Here is a 16,036-nt window from a genome sequence, read left to right as displayed (position 1 = left end):
AAATCTTAGCTAAGGGGTTGTCCCGCTTTGAAGTCACAAAAATATGGTAACCCTATCTACAGACAGTGGCGTAGCATCCACCCCCGCGGTCGCGGGAGGGCCCAAGCGGTTAGAATTTAGAAATTTAAGCCGCAAAACCAAAAGCTGCATTGCAAAACCAGTTATGCACATCTTATAACGTTGATGTTAGTTCTGCTCAAGTCGGTTTGTTACGTAACAATGCCAGGGAGTCGTCGATTTTCGGCGTCTTGTGGTTTGATCAGAGCCGTTATATAGTGGCCCTGGTTTGATCGCACCGGCAAAATTACGAAGGCTGTCAGAATGATGTCAATAGCGAAACCTCTCAGCACAGAAACGCAGAAAAAGGGCAGAAGAGGAAGCACGTATGAAAAAAATTAAAGTAACCAAGATAAACGGCAAATTTTAGGTTACCATTGGCTTTTAATAGCGACATGTTATGCTTTTTGACGAAATAAAAAAAGCGTTGTTTTAGCTTATGTCCGAGAGCTTTTAGGGTCATTTCCACGAGAGTCTTGCTACGCCACTGTCTACAGAAAAGCATGCTTGGGCGAATAAGTAAATTTTCAATGCCTGAAACGGCAGAATATTTCTCTATTCCTTCTGCTGTACATAAAAAATCTAAATTCGGATCATTTGTATCGTTAGCGGCCATTCCTTTTAGACCGTGAGACGAGGCCCTGAAAAACGCCTAGAAAATGAGTTTCGTAGCGCACATAAGGGAACTACCTGGAAATAATTCTAAAATGTTCGTTAGAAATTGAGTAACAAATATTGCCTTGTTTCCACTTCCAAAAGTCATGTTCGAGATGAATATGTATATGTGTTTAATGAATCCTTACACATAAGTGAAAAAAAATAAGTGAGTGGATTTAATCCATAAAGTTTTCGAGAAGAGTTGTATAATATATTTATATATGTATCTTATTTTTCTCTAATGACCTAGAACAGCGTTTCCCAAACTGTGTTCCGCGTCTTCCGAGTGTTCCCTCTTCATCCGAGTGTTCCGTGGAAAAGGAATCGAAAGTACGTCTAAATTAGTCGCCATGGCGATCGTGAATTGTCGCCCAACTGACCGTTCAATTTCGCGTCACGTTGAGACTATTCAACTTTTTGTTTCAAATTTGAATAATCACAAGTTTTTGTGAGCGTAATATTATCGAGGCAGGTTTGCTTTTTTCGCCGACGAGGTGAGTTGTGTACTAATATTTGCCGTAAAAACCTCCGGATCTATTGAATAGCTTTGTGGCCCAAAATTCCATTTCCACGCTCTAAACTAGAATTCTAATTAGGTATCTTTGATACAAATTCCATGAATATCATTTCTATACATGAATTTTTTGCGCAATATGGCGAATAGTTCAATATAGCGAATAGAATGAGACATTTATGTCATTCGATGTTAGAACAAGTGAATTGCTAAACCGGACGAGGACGATCATCATGTTCATGATAAAAGTTGTTTAAAAATTTATCATTAAGTAAAAAACAAACAACACAACGATAGCCTAGCAGGGGAAATCTCAAATTTCGAGTGAACATGACTGGAACCGATAAAATAGAAATGAATTATGGACAAGAAAGTACTAAATTGAGAAGTTATGAAGAAAACATTTTATTATTGATATAATGAAATGAGAGATCGTCGGAACAGACCGGTACAAGTTAAAAAAGCAGTGGAGCTCTGCCCCTCCTATTTGTGCGTTTCTTCTTACGAATTTACTACGACTCTGACTCTACGTGTGACACGAATTAAAAAGTAAAAGCTAGTCAACTTGCAGTAACTAAAATCTTTAAAATTTTATTTCCGAAGGTTTTTTGAGTGAACCTGAGGCTCGAATGACCCGTTATTTTCGTACTCAACACTTGAAGAAGGTATTTGCAGTGTACACTCCACATAGTAACAACAAAGTCCCGATTTTCAACGAATTTTGAAGCTAGCTGCCAAACCCTCTTGCGACTCTGTTTATAAGAATGCAATGACGTCAAACCGGTTGTAAAGCAAGGCTGCATAAATATTTGAGAGTGTGTTAGTATCATAATATAAAGATTACTTGCACAAGAACAAACTTTAGCTTATTTTCAAAGTTTTTCGAGCACATATTTGTCTTGAATTTTATGTTTATGCATTGAAAAAGGGCACGGGCCTTAATAATGAAGCTAAGATATGAGCCCATTTATAAAAGATATTTATATATTAAATAAACGGCTTTGTAGATTAGAAAACGCGTCCCGTGAATTATATTGGAAAATAAGGTAATATTGGATATCAGCAGTGACTAAATTATTATTTTATTTCTAATAATTTACAAGTAAATTTTGTAGTACTTCGGAGCACTTCGAAACTATATAATTATCTTTTGCATAGAATTTAAAATAGAATAGTGAAGTTTGAAAAACTTATTGCCATATTACATAAACCCATGATAAAATTAAATCTCCTATTTTCAATCTAGTTCACTTAAATCTCATTTATTGCGCAAAGACGAAGGAGTAATACCAGGATGCCGCGAAGGCTTATCAATGGTGCTGAACCGTCTACAAGTTCCGAGAACTTGCTTGGCATTTCAGTAAGATAACCTAATCATTGTTAAAACTTTATGCAAGCTAAACATGAACCAGACGTAAATATTTTTCAATGGAATAGTCAGTGATGGCCCAAGCTTGACAGGCAGTATGTGATAATAAATTTACCCCAAGCTAGTTTGCGGGGGGAATTCGTCAGCGATATAGCACCACACCCTCTGCTTCTGTTAATAATTAAAAATATTCTGGGATATGTATGCGATTGTTTTATCATTTACGTTAGTTAAATACACAGAGCAAAATGACGTGTGGATTTTGCAATAAATTGTAACTAAAGGAGTAGAGCTTTTGTGACGGGCGTGTTTGCGCTGGGTAATATTTGTACATATTAGCTGGAGATAGTAGACCGTCATTTTTTAATGTTAATGATATATGATTAATGAAACAGTTCAATATAAGATTTTAGTAAAAGCTGTCATTGTTTACAATGCACTTATACATTTTTTGAAATGTTTATCATTGACCAATGGAGATTTAGGAAACCGTAAATACGCATAGGCTCAGCTTGGTATTTCAGCATGACGATATGTCGAAGTGATAATAGGCTAGAGCTAGATACATTTGCTGAAATTTGACTGCCACAGTATGGCTGGAATTGATGGTAATTACTTCAGTATCGGGAACAGCGCGACAACGCAGGACTCGGAAAGTATGACTCGTGGTAGGCTGGTTGTACAATCTCTAACTACTCTTTGTCGACCATTTCAATGAATATTTTTGATTTTGCGCTAAATTATAAATTGGTATAGAAGCAGTAACACCCTGTAAACTGAATAACTTCTGAGTGAGTGCGTAATTTTTTAGTTGTATAAAATCTTTTCAAAACAATATATACGTGGGCGCGACTCTTCTGATTGGAGTGTCAGTAATTACAAATAGATTTGATTTTATATTTTTAAATTCCCCTTACTTCTTTGACTGCTAAAGCAAATGTTTTCATGCATTGCATCATAAATTGCGTGATTTACTTATTTCTATGTTAGTGTTTCGTATTTTCTTTCGAAACAATTGCAGAGAAGTTAATTAGATAAACATATATATATACATGTACTAACTTAAAAGTGAAAAACAATCAAATAAAAGCTCGGAATGTAGATCAATGAAATGTAGTTCATTACCTCAACTGGAAGAATCATGATTTTTCTTAAAACAAAACAAATACTGCCATCTTCATTTTGTCAGATGTACTCCTGGAGCCACAGCTGACAGCACATAGCGACATCTACGCCATGAACGAGTGTTGCCCCGTATGTGGTGATAAGGTACCATACAATATGTAGACTAAATTTATACATCGCAAAATCCTTGGTCTAGTTGAATATACACTTTCTTAATTAATCTAGTGTTTGTGAAGTTTACATAATCTAGTGATCTAGCAATTTAAATCCATGACGGCAAACTTGGTAAAAATCGTACGTTGCAGTAACCTTACTTGAAGAATATTTAAGATAGATTTTAGATTACATATTAATTATATATTCATTTTCCTGGCAATTAAAGTTGAAGTAGGCCTACTCAGGCTACTATACTCGCGTGGTGCTTGTTTAACCATTATCATTTTTGCTTATATCTATCCAGGTTTCGGGATACCATTATGGTTTGCTGACATGTGAAAGTTGTAAAGGATTTTTCAAAAGGACGGTCCAAAACAAGAAAGTTTATTCGTGTGTGGAAAGCAAAAATTGTGTTATAGATAAAACACAGAGAAAGCGATGCCCATTTTGTCGTTATGAAAAGTGTTTAAAAGTCGGAATGAGGCTTGACGGTATGTATGCACCATGGAACCTAGTCAGAATGCAGGATCAAAGCGTTAATTGGATTTTACATATATATATATAGATATATATGTATATTTTTATCTTATATTTCATCGTGTTACAATAAACATATCTCAAGATCCAGAGTGAACTCGTCCTCTGCTCAACTTTTGTTCACTCAGAAATTAGTTTGCCCATAGCTCGCTGAAATTAATTTATTTGTTCATCTTTCTAACATCGATTATTTTGAAAATACTGTAAGCTTTATTTTTTTTGTTCGATTCAATAAAAATACTAATGTCATGAACAACCAGTAATGTTAGCCTCATATATGCTTCAGCTGTACGAACAGATCGGATGCGGGGAGGCAGAAACAAATTTGGGCCCATGTATAAACAAGACAGAGCTCGAAAGCAGCAGATTCAAGCCTTCCATCGTGCAACTGGATTTTTAAACATACTCGATGGGAGGCAAGTACACTCGGGCCTAGAGGTTTGTTTCACTTTTTTAGTTTGGTATTGATTAGTTGTTAAATTTTCGAATTGCTGTGACGTTATTATATGAGTGAACGACAAAAATTCTTCATTATCCCTTTCTTTAAGTACGATATGCTATGTAAAATGATGTGATAATGACAAGTGATTGTAATTGTGTGTAATCACGCGGATAGAGCATGGCAGTGCGTTTGCGCGTACTATGCAATAAAAATAAAATCATGTAAACGTTAAAACATTTATATATCGGGTTCGATCCAATTCATTCATTATTCATCCCGACCAACCTGGTGTGTGAAAATTTTTGATGTTGGAGACAAAATAAGTCGCTATCAATGGTATTCGGAACAAGTATATATATATTTCTATCACGAAAGTTCTTTATAATTTAGGTTCCGGTTTTGGCTTCGGTAGTCCCAACACCACGGAAATGTGTAATAATTTTTTTTTATTCCAGAAACGAATATTTTACCCAATACCTGAATATTCTCCTGACTCAAATCGCCAACAATTATTGAATGACGCAATCGGAATTACCAAAGACGGCAGTCAACCATACAAGGACGTCGCGGATCAGATGTATTTCTCTAATCCTGCTCTTCCAACATCCAATATAACGGACGAAGATACTGACAGTTCAAAAAATGGCCACACCAATTACAACAACTATAATAACAACTCAATTACTATCAATAGTCGCGCAGGGGGATATATTATGAATTCCAATACTTTGCATGTGCCAAATCTCATGAAGTCACCGAAGGAACGAAATGGCGACTTGGACTTTCATAATCTTGTTAACAGGACACTTTACGGCTCAGACAACGCAACTGATCTTGAAAAAAGCGCTACGTGCGAATTTTTAAAAAATAGAACTCTTTTTGAAGTGAGAACGAAAGAGAGTGAAATAATACCTTCATCCGAAAGAGACAATATCAGACAGATTGTTCCTCCTCATCAACCTCAAATATTACTATGTAGTTCACCCCAACTATTTCGATCCAAGTCAGAATGCAATTTATCACGAAGTATACAACATCGGCAGTTAGGTCTATCTCAAAGACTCTCATTTCAGTTCCATGGTGAATCTGCGCCAATCTTATCACCAATCGTTCCCGAAAGATATCTGGAATTGACCAAAGAGCCCTTACACCAATCTTTTCCACTTAGTACTATTCCACATCTACGACAACCATCCTTGCTCTCGGAACTAAGACTGAACGAGGTACAGTGAGCAGGTTGTTTCAGAGCGACGGCAGGCTACTTGAACTGAGTTTATTTTTTAGATATGCGTCTAAAAATTCTATTATATATATGGAACCAAGTTTAGTTATGGTTCAAAAGTACTTTACCTAGATCTAATTTTCTTGATTTGTGTAATGACTGTTTGCTGTTTTAAAACAATAACCGGAAATATTTTTCAAATTAATTTCAAATTATGATTTATTCTTAAGGTAAACCATCGAACGATTTCTGATATTCACTTAAAGCCAGACCAAGTATTCAGGTATATTTGTGAAATTGCTAATCAAACGCTGTTCATGATTGTGGAGTGGGCAAAATCATCTTCACATTTCAAGCAGCTAGAGGTGATTTATAATATTTATTATTTGGATAACGATCGCTCTTAGGATTGTATTGTAGCCAATAGTGAAATAATATATAATTTGAAACAATTCCGAATTAATGACTCTAATCTTACAAATTCGAAATATTGCAAACAATGAGAACATTATAATCGTTTATTTGTTTGCTTCAGACAAGCGACCAAATGACTCTATTACAAAAAGGATGGATGGACATCTTGGTGCTGGACCACGTATATAGACAAGTGGGTATTCTGATTTTTATTTGTTTCTTATATTTATTTTTTCACGAGGATTTGCATTTAAGAGTGATTCTCATTCAAACAAAACTGTATATGGATCTCAAAGAGTTTTAATGTATGTCATAATGTGTGTTTATCGGTTTCCTCGTCCCTATTAGCGTGTTTCGATGAAATAAACAGGGAACAATAACAACAAATATGACAATAAATACCTTTTAATATAATAATATTTAAGTACTTTCTTTGTAGGTAAATATTTCAACGGACACCATAATATTAGCTAATGGACATACCTATCTACATGATGCATATGATAAATATGTGAGTCAACATTACACCGATAAACAAGAGGAAGATTTCGTCAAAAATATTATTCAAAGATCTCGAGAATTAACGATGAAATTTAAAAATCTACATCTTGATAAAATGGAATTTAATTGTTTGAAGTTTTTGATATTATTTAACGCAGGTTGGTTTTTAACATTCGTTGCATACTACTTCCTAACTAGTTTATACGGATTGTTTTTAAATTAGTATTTTGCGTCTTAGTGTGCTAAGTTAATTTTTGATTTTGCCCAGATGCTTCTTCGGTTTGCCGAGTTCATCTCAGGATGGCGCAAAGTACGTTTAATGAAGCATTATGGCAGCATTCACACAGACATGGAAGTTCTAATACAGACAGGTAGATAATTCAATTACGAACACATCCGTTACGTTCGTAATGACCGTTTATGTGCATTAAAATAATCATAATTCTTTTCTCATGTACGGTTAGGAAGTTCTTTCTGAGTTGTCCTACACACATATTTTCATTTTGCAACCAAACGTCGGCTTTTCATTTTTTAGAGTCGGTCAGCTACTCTACACCTTGTCAGAGGTTCGAACCTTAAGTCTGCATTGCGAAGAATATCTATTCAAACAATTTCAGCAAGGAAATACACCAAAGAATAACTTGCTAATTGAAATGTTACATGCTAAACGTAACGTTGCTACTCGCTGAAAACTCTAATAACTCTTTGACGAGTCAATTGCCTGCCTAAAAAAATCTCTACCGCGAGAATTCAATTCCACTGTGAATTTGAAATGAATCACGTGATTACAATCTACTCGGGGTATAGGATACAAAATAGACTTTACTCGTATATAAGTTCTTTATTTATTGATATTTCAAACTATACTACCTTCATTGAAGTGCTTAAATAAATTGTAAACCTTGGAGACAACTGTATCTTCAGTCCAAGATAACGGCACGCGCATGTGAAATAACCTTATCAAGCAATGTAACTAGGAAGAACGGGGAGTTTTCTTGTAGAGGAAAAAGTAAAATCAGTGTTGCGCCTAGAATTGTGGCTCCCACCCCAGCAGCTGTCTGGCCCCCTTGGTGGGCCACCGGCTAAATACAAATAAACAGAACATAGCTGATTTTACTTCTATCGATTGGGTGTATGACAACTGGTATAAAAAAAATTGAAATTCTATGACATTTTATACAATATAGAGCATGGGTGGCGAACCACTGACCCACTGTGTTTTTCGGTAACCTCCAGAACCAGAATTAATGCGAAAAACATACTAGCATTTCGGTACTCCTGAAGTATGCGCACCAAGATGTCGCACAACCTGAACCCTAACCTGGTACACAACCTGAGTTCATCTTGGTGCGCATACTTCAGGAGGTCCAACATTTCAGTGATGAATATTAATGATAGAACTGGCTTTGAATTCAGTTCAATCATAAGTGAACTACTATGACTAGACCGGTCTATTTGCAATGCAATATTGTCTTATAAGGCTACATATCAATACAATTGATCACTTCTAGCAAATTGTCTTGTTACAGTGTTTCCTTTTCTGAGATGCAGCGTGCTTTGGGGGTATACGGGAATTATATGATATATTGCAGTTTGCTCTTTTCCGCATACAATGCCATTTTAAAAACAAAATTTTATAAACCTAAATTAAAGACTATGAAAATCTGAAAAACCTTTAGACTATAACAGAGATTTTAAGACGATTAAGCCGATTAGAAAACTTGATCATCTCGGAGTGGAATTTCCTTCCAAACTAAAAAGATCATCGCCACCACGGAGGGAGGGGGGGCACCAATGGGGGACCTCAGGGATGCAAAAGCGAATTCCACATCAATACAGTCATTGATAAATATATATGGCCCACTATCCTCTTTTGAATAAAAAAATTATAATTTTTAAAAGTTTCGCCATCTGATACACAGCTTCTGTATGCCTAAACATGCTCTTCAAAACTTATATATTAATATTGATAAAAAGTTTCTTTACGTTGTTAATGGAATTGACAAGATTTATTCATCTGATTTGCTATCGAGCCCTCACTTAGATGTTTCCTACTTCGTGTACAATCGCCCATATGTACATATGGGAGGGAAAGTTGCCTTAAGTGGATTGGGGTAAAGTCAACCCCTCGTGAAAATACAAAATTTCTTCTGAAATTTCAAATTTCTTATTATATAAGATCACTGGAATAATAATAATTTTGTATCAAGCGTCTGGAAAATTAAAACCTTCAAATAACCGTTGTTCTGCATTCCATAGTATTATTATAATGGCAATTTTGTGGGATGAAACAAGCATTAATTGCTATAAGATGGGATGAGCTGGAACGGAGAAACATATCCCTCGGTCAAGCCTACCCATATATCAGTCCATGCATATTTTCTGGTCTCGTGAGTCATATTAACTAACAGTTCACAGTGAATAGGTTATCCTTATGGTGTTCTTTGAATTTCTTTCCCCTTTCGTGAAGAAATCGTAGAGAATTTGTTCAGGCAAAGATGATTTGTAAAACGTATTTAAATTATATTACATATTTTTACTTATTTCATTTCAGTTGAATCCGGTTTAATGTCGTTGAAATCGCCGACATGTGGCGTTTCTGTTTGATTTTTGACATTTTCACGTCGAATCTATGGACTGATGTCACCGCATCGGAATCAGAATCATTGGCATCAATTCTTATCGAATCCCAAAAGCAGAATCGTAACAAGACGTCACGTTTTATATGTTGCGGCCGGCCGTGACTGGGATTCTATCGGATTTATATTTCAAGCCCATGTATACCACATCATCGAGTGTGCAATCAATTTGATATCATGTCAAACTGGATATTTTCTTTTTTATTTTAAAAACACGGTACCATCTAGTATATTAAACAGAGCCACAGGAACATAAAAAAATTTCATCACATCTATCTTCAAAGTTTTTATCCCTATTTTTTAAAGAAAAACAATACTTTTTCACTAATATTACTGATCTGGGCGGAAATAACTGCAATATTTTCAGTGATAACCAAGCCATTTCTACACTTCAGAGACGTAAATGATCTAGTTCTAAGTTCTAAAATTTTAAGATGTTGGGATCACGAGTCAGCGATGCCTGTGTGCTGATGTAAATCATGGCATGGTCGCTATTTTAACTTCCTTCGGATTTTAAATTGTCAAAATTACTATGTGGGAAAGAGGTAATGTTCAGGCGGCAGCGAGCTTTGTGTGGACGCTGTATGACCTAAATAATTTCGTACATTTGGATTTTTGACTCTTTTAACGTCGAATCTATGGACTGATGTCACTACATCGGAATCAGAATCTATTTTAACTTCTTTCGGATTTTAAATTGTCAAAATTACTATGTGGGGAAAGAGGTTTATGCGGACGCTGTATGTATGAGTAAATAGTTTCTGAGTGGATGATATATGTAGCCTACTCCCTCCTGCAAAATCTCTCAAATTCGAAAACCGCTTGTGAAAGCGCTAAAAAATATTCATTATAAATAATAGTTATATCAAAATAATAAATGAACTATATAAGCATCGAGGTTACTTGCTTCTTTATTTATACTAAAATCTGTATTTGTACTAATCCTATACCCCTCTGTACCCTTTCTGTTTTATCAAGAGACGAAAGCCACTGAAAAAACGTGGACGTCATATTGTGCTTGTAGCCCCGATATAATCACGGTACTAGAGTCATAAAAATGGAGGACGGGGAAACCAATGAAAGATAATGGGCGGCAAACTAGTCACAGATGAAGATGCTAAGTATGATTACTTACAACAGGGGTCGGCAACCTACGGCCCACGGGGTAATATATTCCGGCCCGCGGCGCTTCACTGAATTATAGTAACAAAACAGCTGTTCTGACGTTTATATTCTTTACGTAACAGAATTTATTGTGAGACACGTGTAGACTAAATCATATTCTAACCTAACAAGAATATAATTCACAATTACTCGTTTAATGAGCCTATAATTTATTTATAATTTGACAAATGGCAACAAAAAGCAGAAAAGTTGATGCTAAGTGCAAAGAGTTCGATGACGCCAAAAATATTCAAATGAATTTTTTTTAGATGCAATGAGGAAATAAATCTATATTCTATTCGAAAGATGTATCACTGATTGGTTTTTATTATGAAAAGTATCATCTGTTCGGTTTTCAACTTTCTAAAATTATGTGCGGCCCGCCAATGACTTGCAACCTCTAATTTTGGCCCGCGAGCTACAAAAGGTTGCCGACCCCTGACAGGGACACGTGTGGACTAAAGTATATTCTAGCCTAACAAGTATATAATTCACAATTACTCGTTTAATGAGCCTATAATTTATTTATAATTTGACAAATGGCAACAAAACGCAGAAAAGTTGATGCTAAGTGCAAAGGGTTCAATGGCGCCGAAAATACTCAAATGAAATTTTTTGATATGAAATGCATTGAGGAAATAAATCTATATTCTATTCTAGAGATGTATCACTGATTGATTTTTATTATAAAAAGAATCATCCGTTCGGTTTTATACTTTATAAAAATATGTGCGGCCCGCCAATGACTTGCAACTCCTAATTTTGGCCCGCGAGCGACAAAAGGTTGCCGACCCCTGACTTACAAATATTCGATTCTTATCCGATTCCTAAATTTTCGAATCCGATTCTCGATTCCTCGCCATAGTTTACCGATACAACATACCCACCTAAACAATACCATATGAAAATGGACATGATGGCCAAAACTAGGTAGTATGGGTATTCAATCTGTCACAGTAGACAAATCGCACACTCACAAAAAAGAATCCCTTATAGCCCATAGAATTTTTTGAAATACATAGACGTAATAGCCTTTAGTGAAAAATACAATTTTTAACCACTGATAAATAAATTCGAAGCAATTGGCCCAGTAGGTAATGAGGAAATTTTTTTTTTTTATAACAAAAACAAGAAAATGAATTCTAACAACAACAACAAAAACAACATAATACCAAAACGATCTGTATGTCCACTTTGTGTTCAAAAAATTACTGCCATAACAAAAATTTATTTCAATATAAAAAGTTCTATTCGTCCACATGTCCTTCTGTGAGTCTGGATCCGCAATTCGGAGACGGTAAGCCCCGCTAAGCTTAATTCTCTGTCTGATGCAGGGGATGTTACTGGGACACAGAAGTACTTTTGGACGACAACTGCGATGTTTGATAAGTTTTTTGTTTTGTTGCCACCGTGATCAAAAGGGAACATGATAATTTCACTGGAAAAATAAAATGCCAAATATGATAAAGAGATAAAGCGTTCATTGAAACCATCGCTCTTTATTATCATATAAATTGACATTGGATTCATAATATCAAAATACCCCGCCGTAACTTTAACTTTACATTTTTTCAATGAAAGTCTTTGCAAGAAAAATTCTATTGGATTATCAATACTGGAATACTATATGCATTCAAATATTACGACCCTTATTACACATTTGAATGAATGGCTATACTATAGCGTTTATTTAATATATATTAAAACAAGAGATCTACTACCATATAATCCTAAGACTGATGCACGTTACATTGCAATAAAAGGGCAATGCTGGAAGATATGAACAAGAGGCCAAAACAAATTGTCATTAAATCTTATACAATATACCGGTAGTGTGACCACCAGATGGCTGAAATTCAATCGCGGATACTCCATATGGTGCCCAATTTTCAATTTTAATGATGTCATCTCACAAAATTTGTAGACATCAGTATACAAATGCGAGTTGGATAAATCATGCTCAAGTCGAAATAAATCGATTTGCTTCTACAGATTTTGATCTACATATCTCTTTTCCTAAGATTACCTAAGATTTACCTAAATTTTATTTTCAATGCGTCTACGACAAGAGAATATAAAAATGATACGACTGTTCTTATATTTATAAAACAAAATTATTAACTTGCTTAATAATCATCTCCTAATGGACAAACATAATTAGTGTGAAGCTTCAACACAAATACTTATCAGGTGCAATTCCAGACATCCAAGTTTAGCGCCCAACCTCCGTCATGTGAAAGCCGGCAGCAACCGCAGTAGACTAAATGAAATACAAGCTAAGATACTGACAACACACACGAAACTGTCTGAAATGGGTGAAATGCAGAAACGTGAACATAAAACGGATTTTTAAGGGGTTTATTCAACTTTGGTCACCAATAGCAGGTCAATATTGAACTCAATCAATAATTGTAATGTGATTGAATCCCAATTGTACACAATTGATGGATGGGACACCTCATTAATCAATATTGGATAACCTAATGTAAATTCAACTACACTTTAGGTTGCTTTATATTCACAGTTTCATTTTTGTAAGTGATGGAGACTATTTAAAGTTTGAGACAGAATTATAAATGGTATGCCGTGTATATAATACATATATTACCCACTACCTATATCACTTCAAGCACATTGAAAATGATGAAGCATTCATTAAAATTTTTATCAGTTAGAATACATTTTCAAATATATATGTATATGCGCAATGGATTCAAATATAAACCATTTTAGAAAATACAAAACATTACCCACAACAATCCAATCTCTTTCCGTTGTATCTTTTCTCTCTTTCCGCAATGTGTCCAAACGTGTGAATCTATTAAATATTTATTTTCACACTTTTTAAATGTTCTTGGCTCATACATAGGTTTTCACACTTCAAGCACTTCCTGATTCGAAAAATTGTCTCTATTAAATCGCTCGAGTGTGTTATGGGACTCTGCATTTTTGATGATGTTCAAGAGTGGAGTGGGTCATATGGAATAAGTTGTTTTTCAACGATATGAAATTTAATCGACTCTCTGGATATTATATTCTTTTGCTGTAAATTGTAATTTTAAAGGGATAAAAAGTTCGAAATTTTTCTATTATTGTCATTTATAAAAATACTCGAAATGAACTTGTGACTATCCATAACTGTATCATAACGTCTGATCGTTGTAAAAGTGTAGGTAAATGAAAGTGCTAAGAAAACTGATCTGATTGCGACAAAACAGAAAAACCTAATTATAAAATACAGATAGTGTAATATTGAAAGGACCAACCGCGTTCGTCAAACGATTCAAAAGAATTAACCTTCAAGAAGAACCTTTAAGATAAAAAGAATAAGCTCAACGAAACTTAATTACACAATATCAAGAGAAACAAATTGAATGATTCTTATCTGTATTTGTTAATTGATAAAATATTGATAACAGAAGTATATATATTGTTATTTAGAAAGTCAGTTAGCATTAATTAACTCCGGGAAGCAAATTGAACTAACTAAGATTAATTTATTGAGGACAATATCGAAATGAATGCAAATTCATTCATAGGAACTGACAACAACAACTACGCGACCGACAAGAATGCTAAAATTACCACAAAGACGTTTAAAGCAACATTGGTTTGGAATAATCTCGTCGATACTTTCAAGTCAAAAATGCAATGCAAGAAAATAAGACGAAATCTGAAAATTTATGAAGAATGTTTTACGGGATCGTCTGCAGTTGATACAATGTATTTCATTTTACTATCAAAGCAACAATTTGGAAATATTTTACGAATCCAGGTATAGTTTCGTGTTTTTTCTATAAATTGAACCGAATTATGTTATTCCACGTCAACATTTATAATTTTTTTTATTTTTTTTATATGATTATTCAATTCTAATAAATTTCCTAAACAGGTTGCCAAACTCTTTCAAAAATTCATTGAACAACATCTAATCGAAGATATTCATGGAAAATGGATGAAAGAAAAATTTGTTGATTCCGGAAAGCTCTACAGGTAATTATTAATTGAAGATTGGTAAAATAATGTGTTTTCATTGATAATATGATAATATCTGATGTATTGAATATAAAAAACATCCAAAGACGACAAAAAAATATTAATGACAATTTACACTGAAATATTTTTATCTTCCATTCATATATTTTTAAGACTCGTTCTTCATTTGCTCATTAGATTTCCCAAAGATCCTGAACTCTCTCCACTCGAGAAAACTGCCGAGGCAACAAACTCTCCTCATAGAAGATCCATATCACTCCGTTCATACTTCATTCAACCAAAGGTATGTATGTGTTCACCATTTAAAAACGTTTAAACTGATATGTATTTATGCATTAGATTGTTACATGTTAATTTCTGACTTTGAACTTTGCAATTATTCAAAACAACGTTTTACAGCTGACCACACTACGAACAAAAAAGTCAGTCAAAAAATCTCCATCGGTACTAAGAAAATATTCAACTTCAAGTTCAATGTTCGAATTCTCAAAGGAAGAAAAATCTTGTGCTGTTATCAAAGTTGCGAGATTCTTTTTAACATCGACTTCAAAAGTCCAAAATGAAAAGTTTTGAGTGTACTGAAAAATTTAATTTCGTTATATCGAGAATGAATGGAAAGAGAAGCGACCAATGCAAATCAGAACTCAACGCTTATTATTAATCCATTCGAACTTAGAATACTTTATGTGAAACATTTACCTATATCTAATCCACATCTCTTTTCTTTCTCTTTACACTTCTTTTTATATTTCTGTATTTCTTGTATCTTTTATTGAATAACTCTGTTGCTCACAAATATTTAGATATTTCAATTTGCTGATGTTTTTGCGATCAAAATATAGAAATATTTTTAAAAGATATCGTCTGTAATATGTAAGGTTTGCAACAGTTTGTCAGTCAAACACCATGTTACTGTTGGATTAGAATGACTTGACCTGATGTAGATTCTGTGTCAAATAGTAAAGAAGGTAGGTTTCGATTGTCAATTCAGAATTATGAAATATTTTCCAGTGCTATTATCTGGCTGATCTGAGAATAAATATCTATGCTCATTTATGGGTGTTTTAACTAAATATCTCCTAAATTGCAAATCTAAATTGATTGGTGGAGCGTATCCACAATGCAATCATTTCAAATCCGATGTTCAAAAATGTAGAAATCTTTAGCACATTCGATCGGAAATGAAATATTTCGTAACATTTTGTTTCATCGGATGTAGGCGATTTTGCCTTGTAGTAATCTA

At 34.4% G+C, this 16,036-nt stretch overlaps 2 protein-coding genes across 2 annotated transcripts; both read left to right on the top strand.

Annotated features, from left to right (window-relative positions):
* Positions 1–2,566: 2,566 nt before the first annotated feature.
* LOC120348161 (steroidogenic factor 1-like) lies at positions 2,567–8,404 on the top strand. The gene is made up of 10 exons (XM_039418290.2): positions 2,567–3,265; positions 3,787–3,866; positions 4,183–4,369; positions 4,702–4,853; positions 5,313–6,080; positions 6,310–6,444; positions 6,615–6,686; positions 6,933–7,152; positions 7,263–7,365; positions 7,530–8,404. The coding sequence occupies exons 1-10, from the start codon at positions 3,190–3,192 to the stop codon at positions 7,681–7,683; spliced, it is 1,947 nt and encodes a 648-aa protein (XP_039274224.1). The 5' UTR covers positions 2,567–3,189; the 3' UTR covers positions 7,684–8,404.
* A 5,390-nt stretch (positions 8,405–13,794) lies between these two features.
* LOC144415503 (DEP domain-containing protein 1B-like) lies at positions 13,795–15,568 on the top strand. The gene is made up of 4 exons (XM_078109718.1): positions 13,795–14,572; positions 14,690–14,790; positions 14,971–15,076; positions 15,193–15,568. The coding sequence occupies exons 1-4, from the start codon at positions 14,315–14,317 to the stop codon at positions 15,364–15,366; spliced, it is 639 nt and encodes a 212-aa protein (XP_077965844.1). The 5' UTR covers positions 13,795–14,314; the 3' UTR covers positions 15,367–15,568.
* The last annotated feature ends 468 nt before the right edge of the window (positions 15,569–16,036 follow it).

This window comes from Styela clava, chromosome 1 (genome assembly GCF_964204865.1).
Source record: "Styela clava chromosome 1, kaStyClav1.hap1.2, whole genome shotgun sequence".
Lineage (NCBI taxonomy): Eukaryota > Metazoa > Chordata > Ascidiacea > Stolidobranchia > Styelidae > Styela > Styela clava.
Note: the sequence above shows the minus strand (reverse complement) of the source record. Positions and strands in the feature narration are given on the sequence as shown.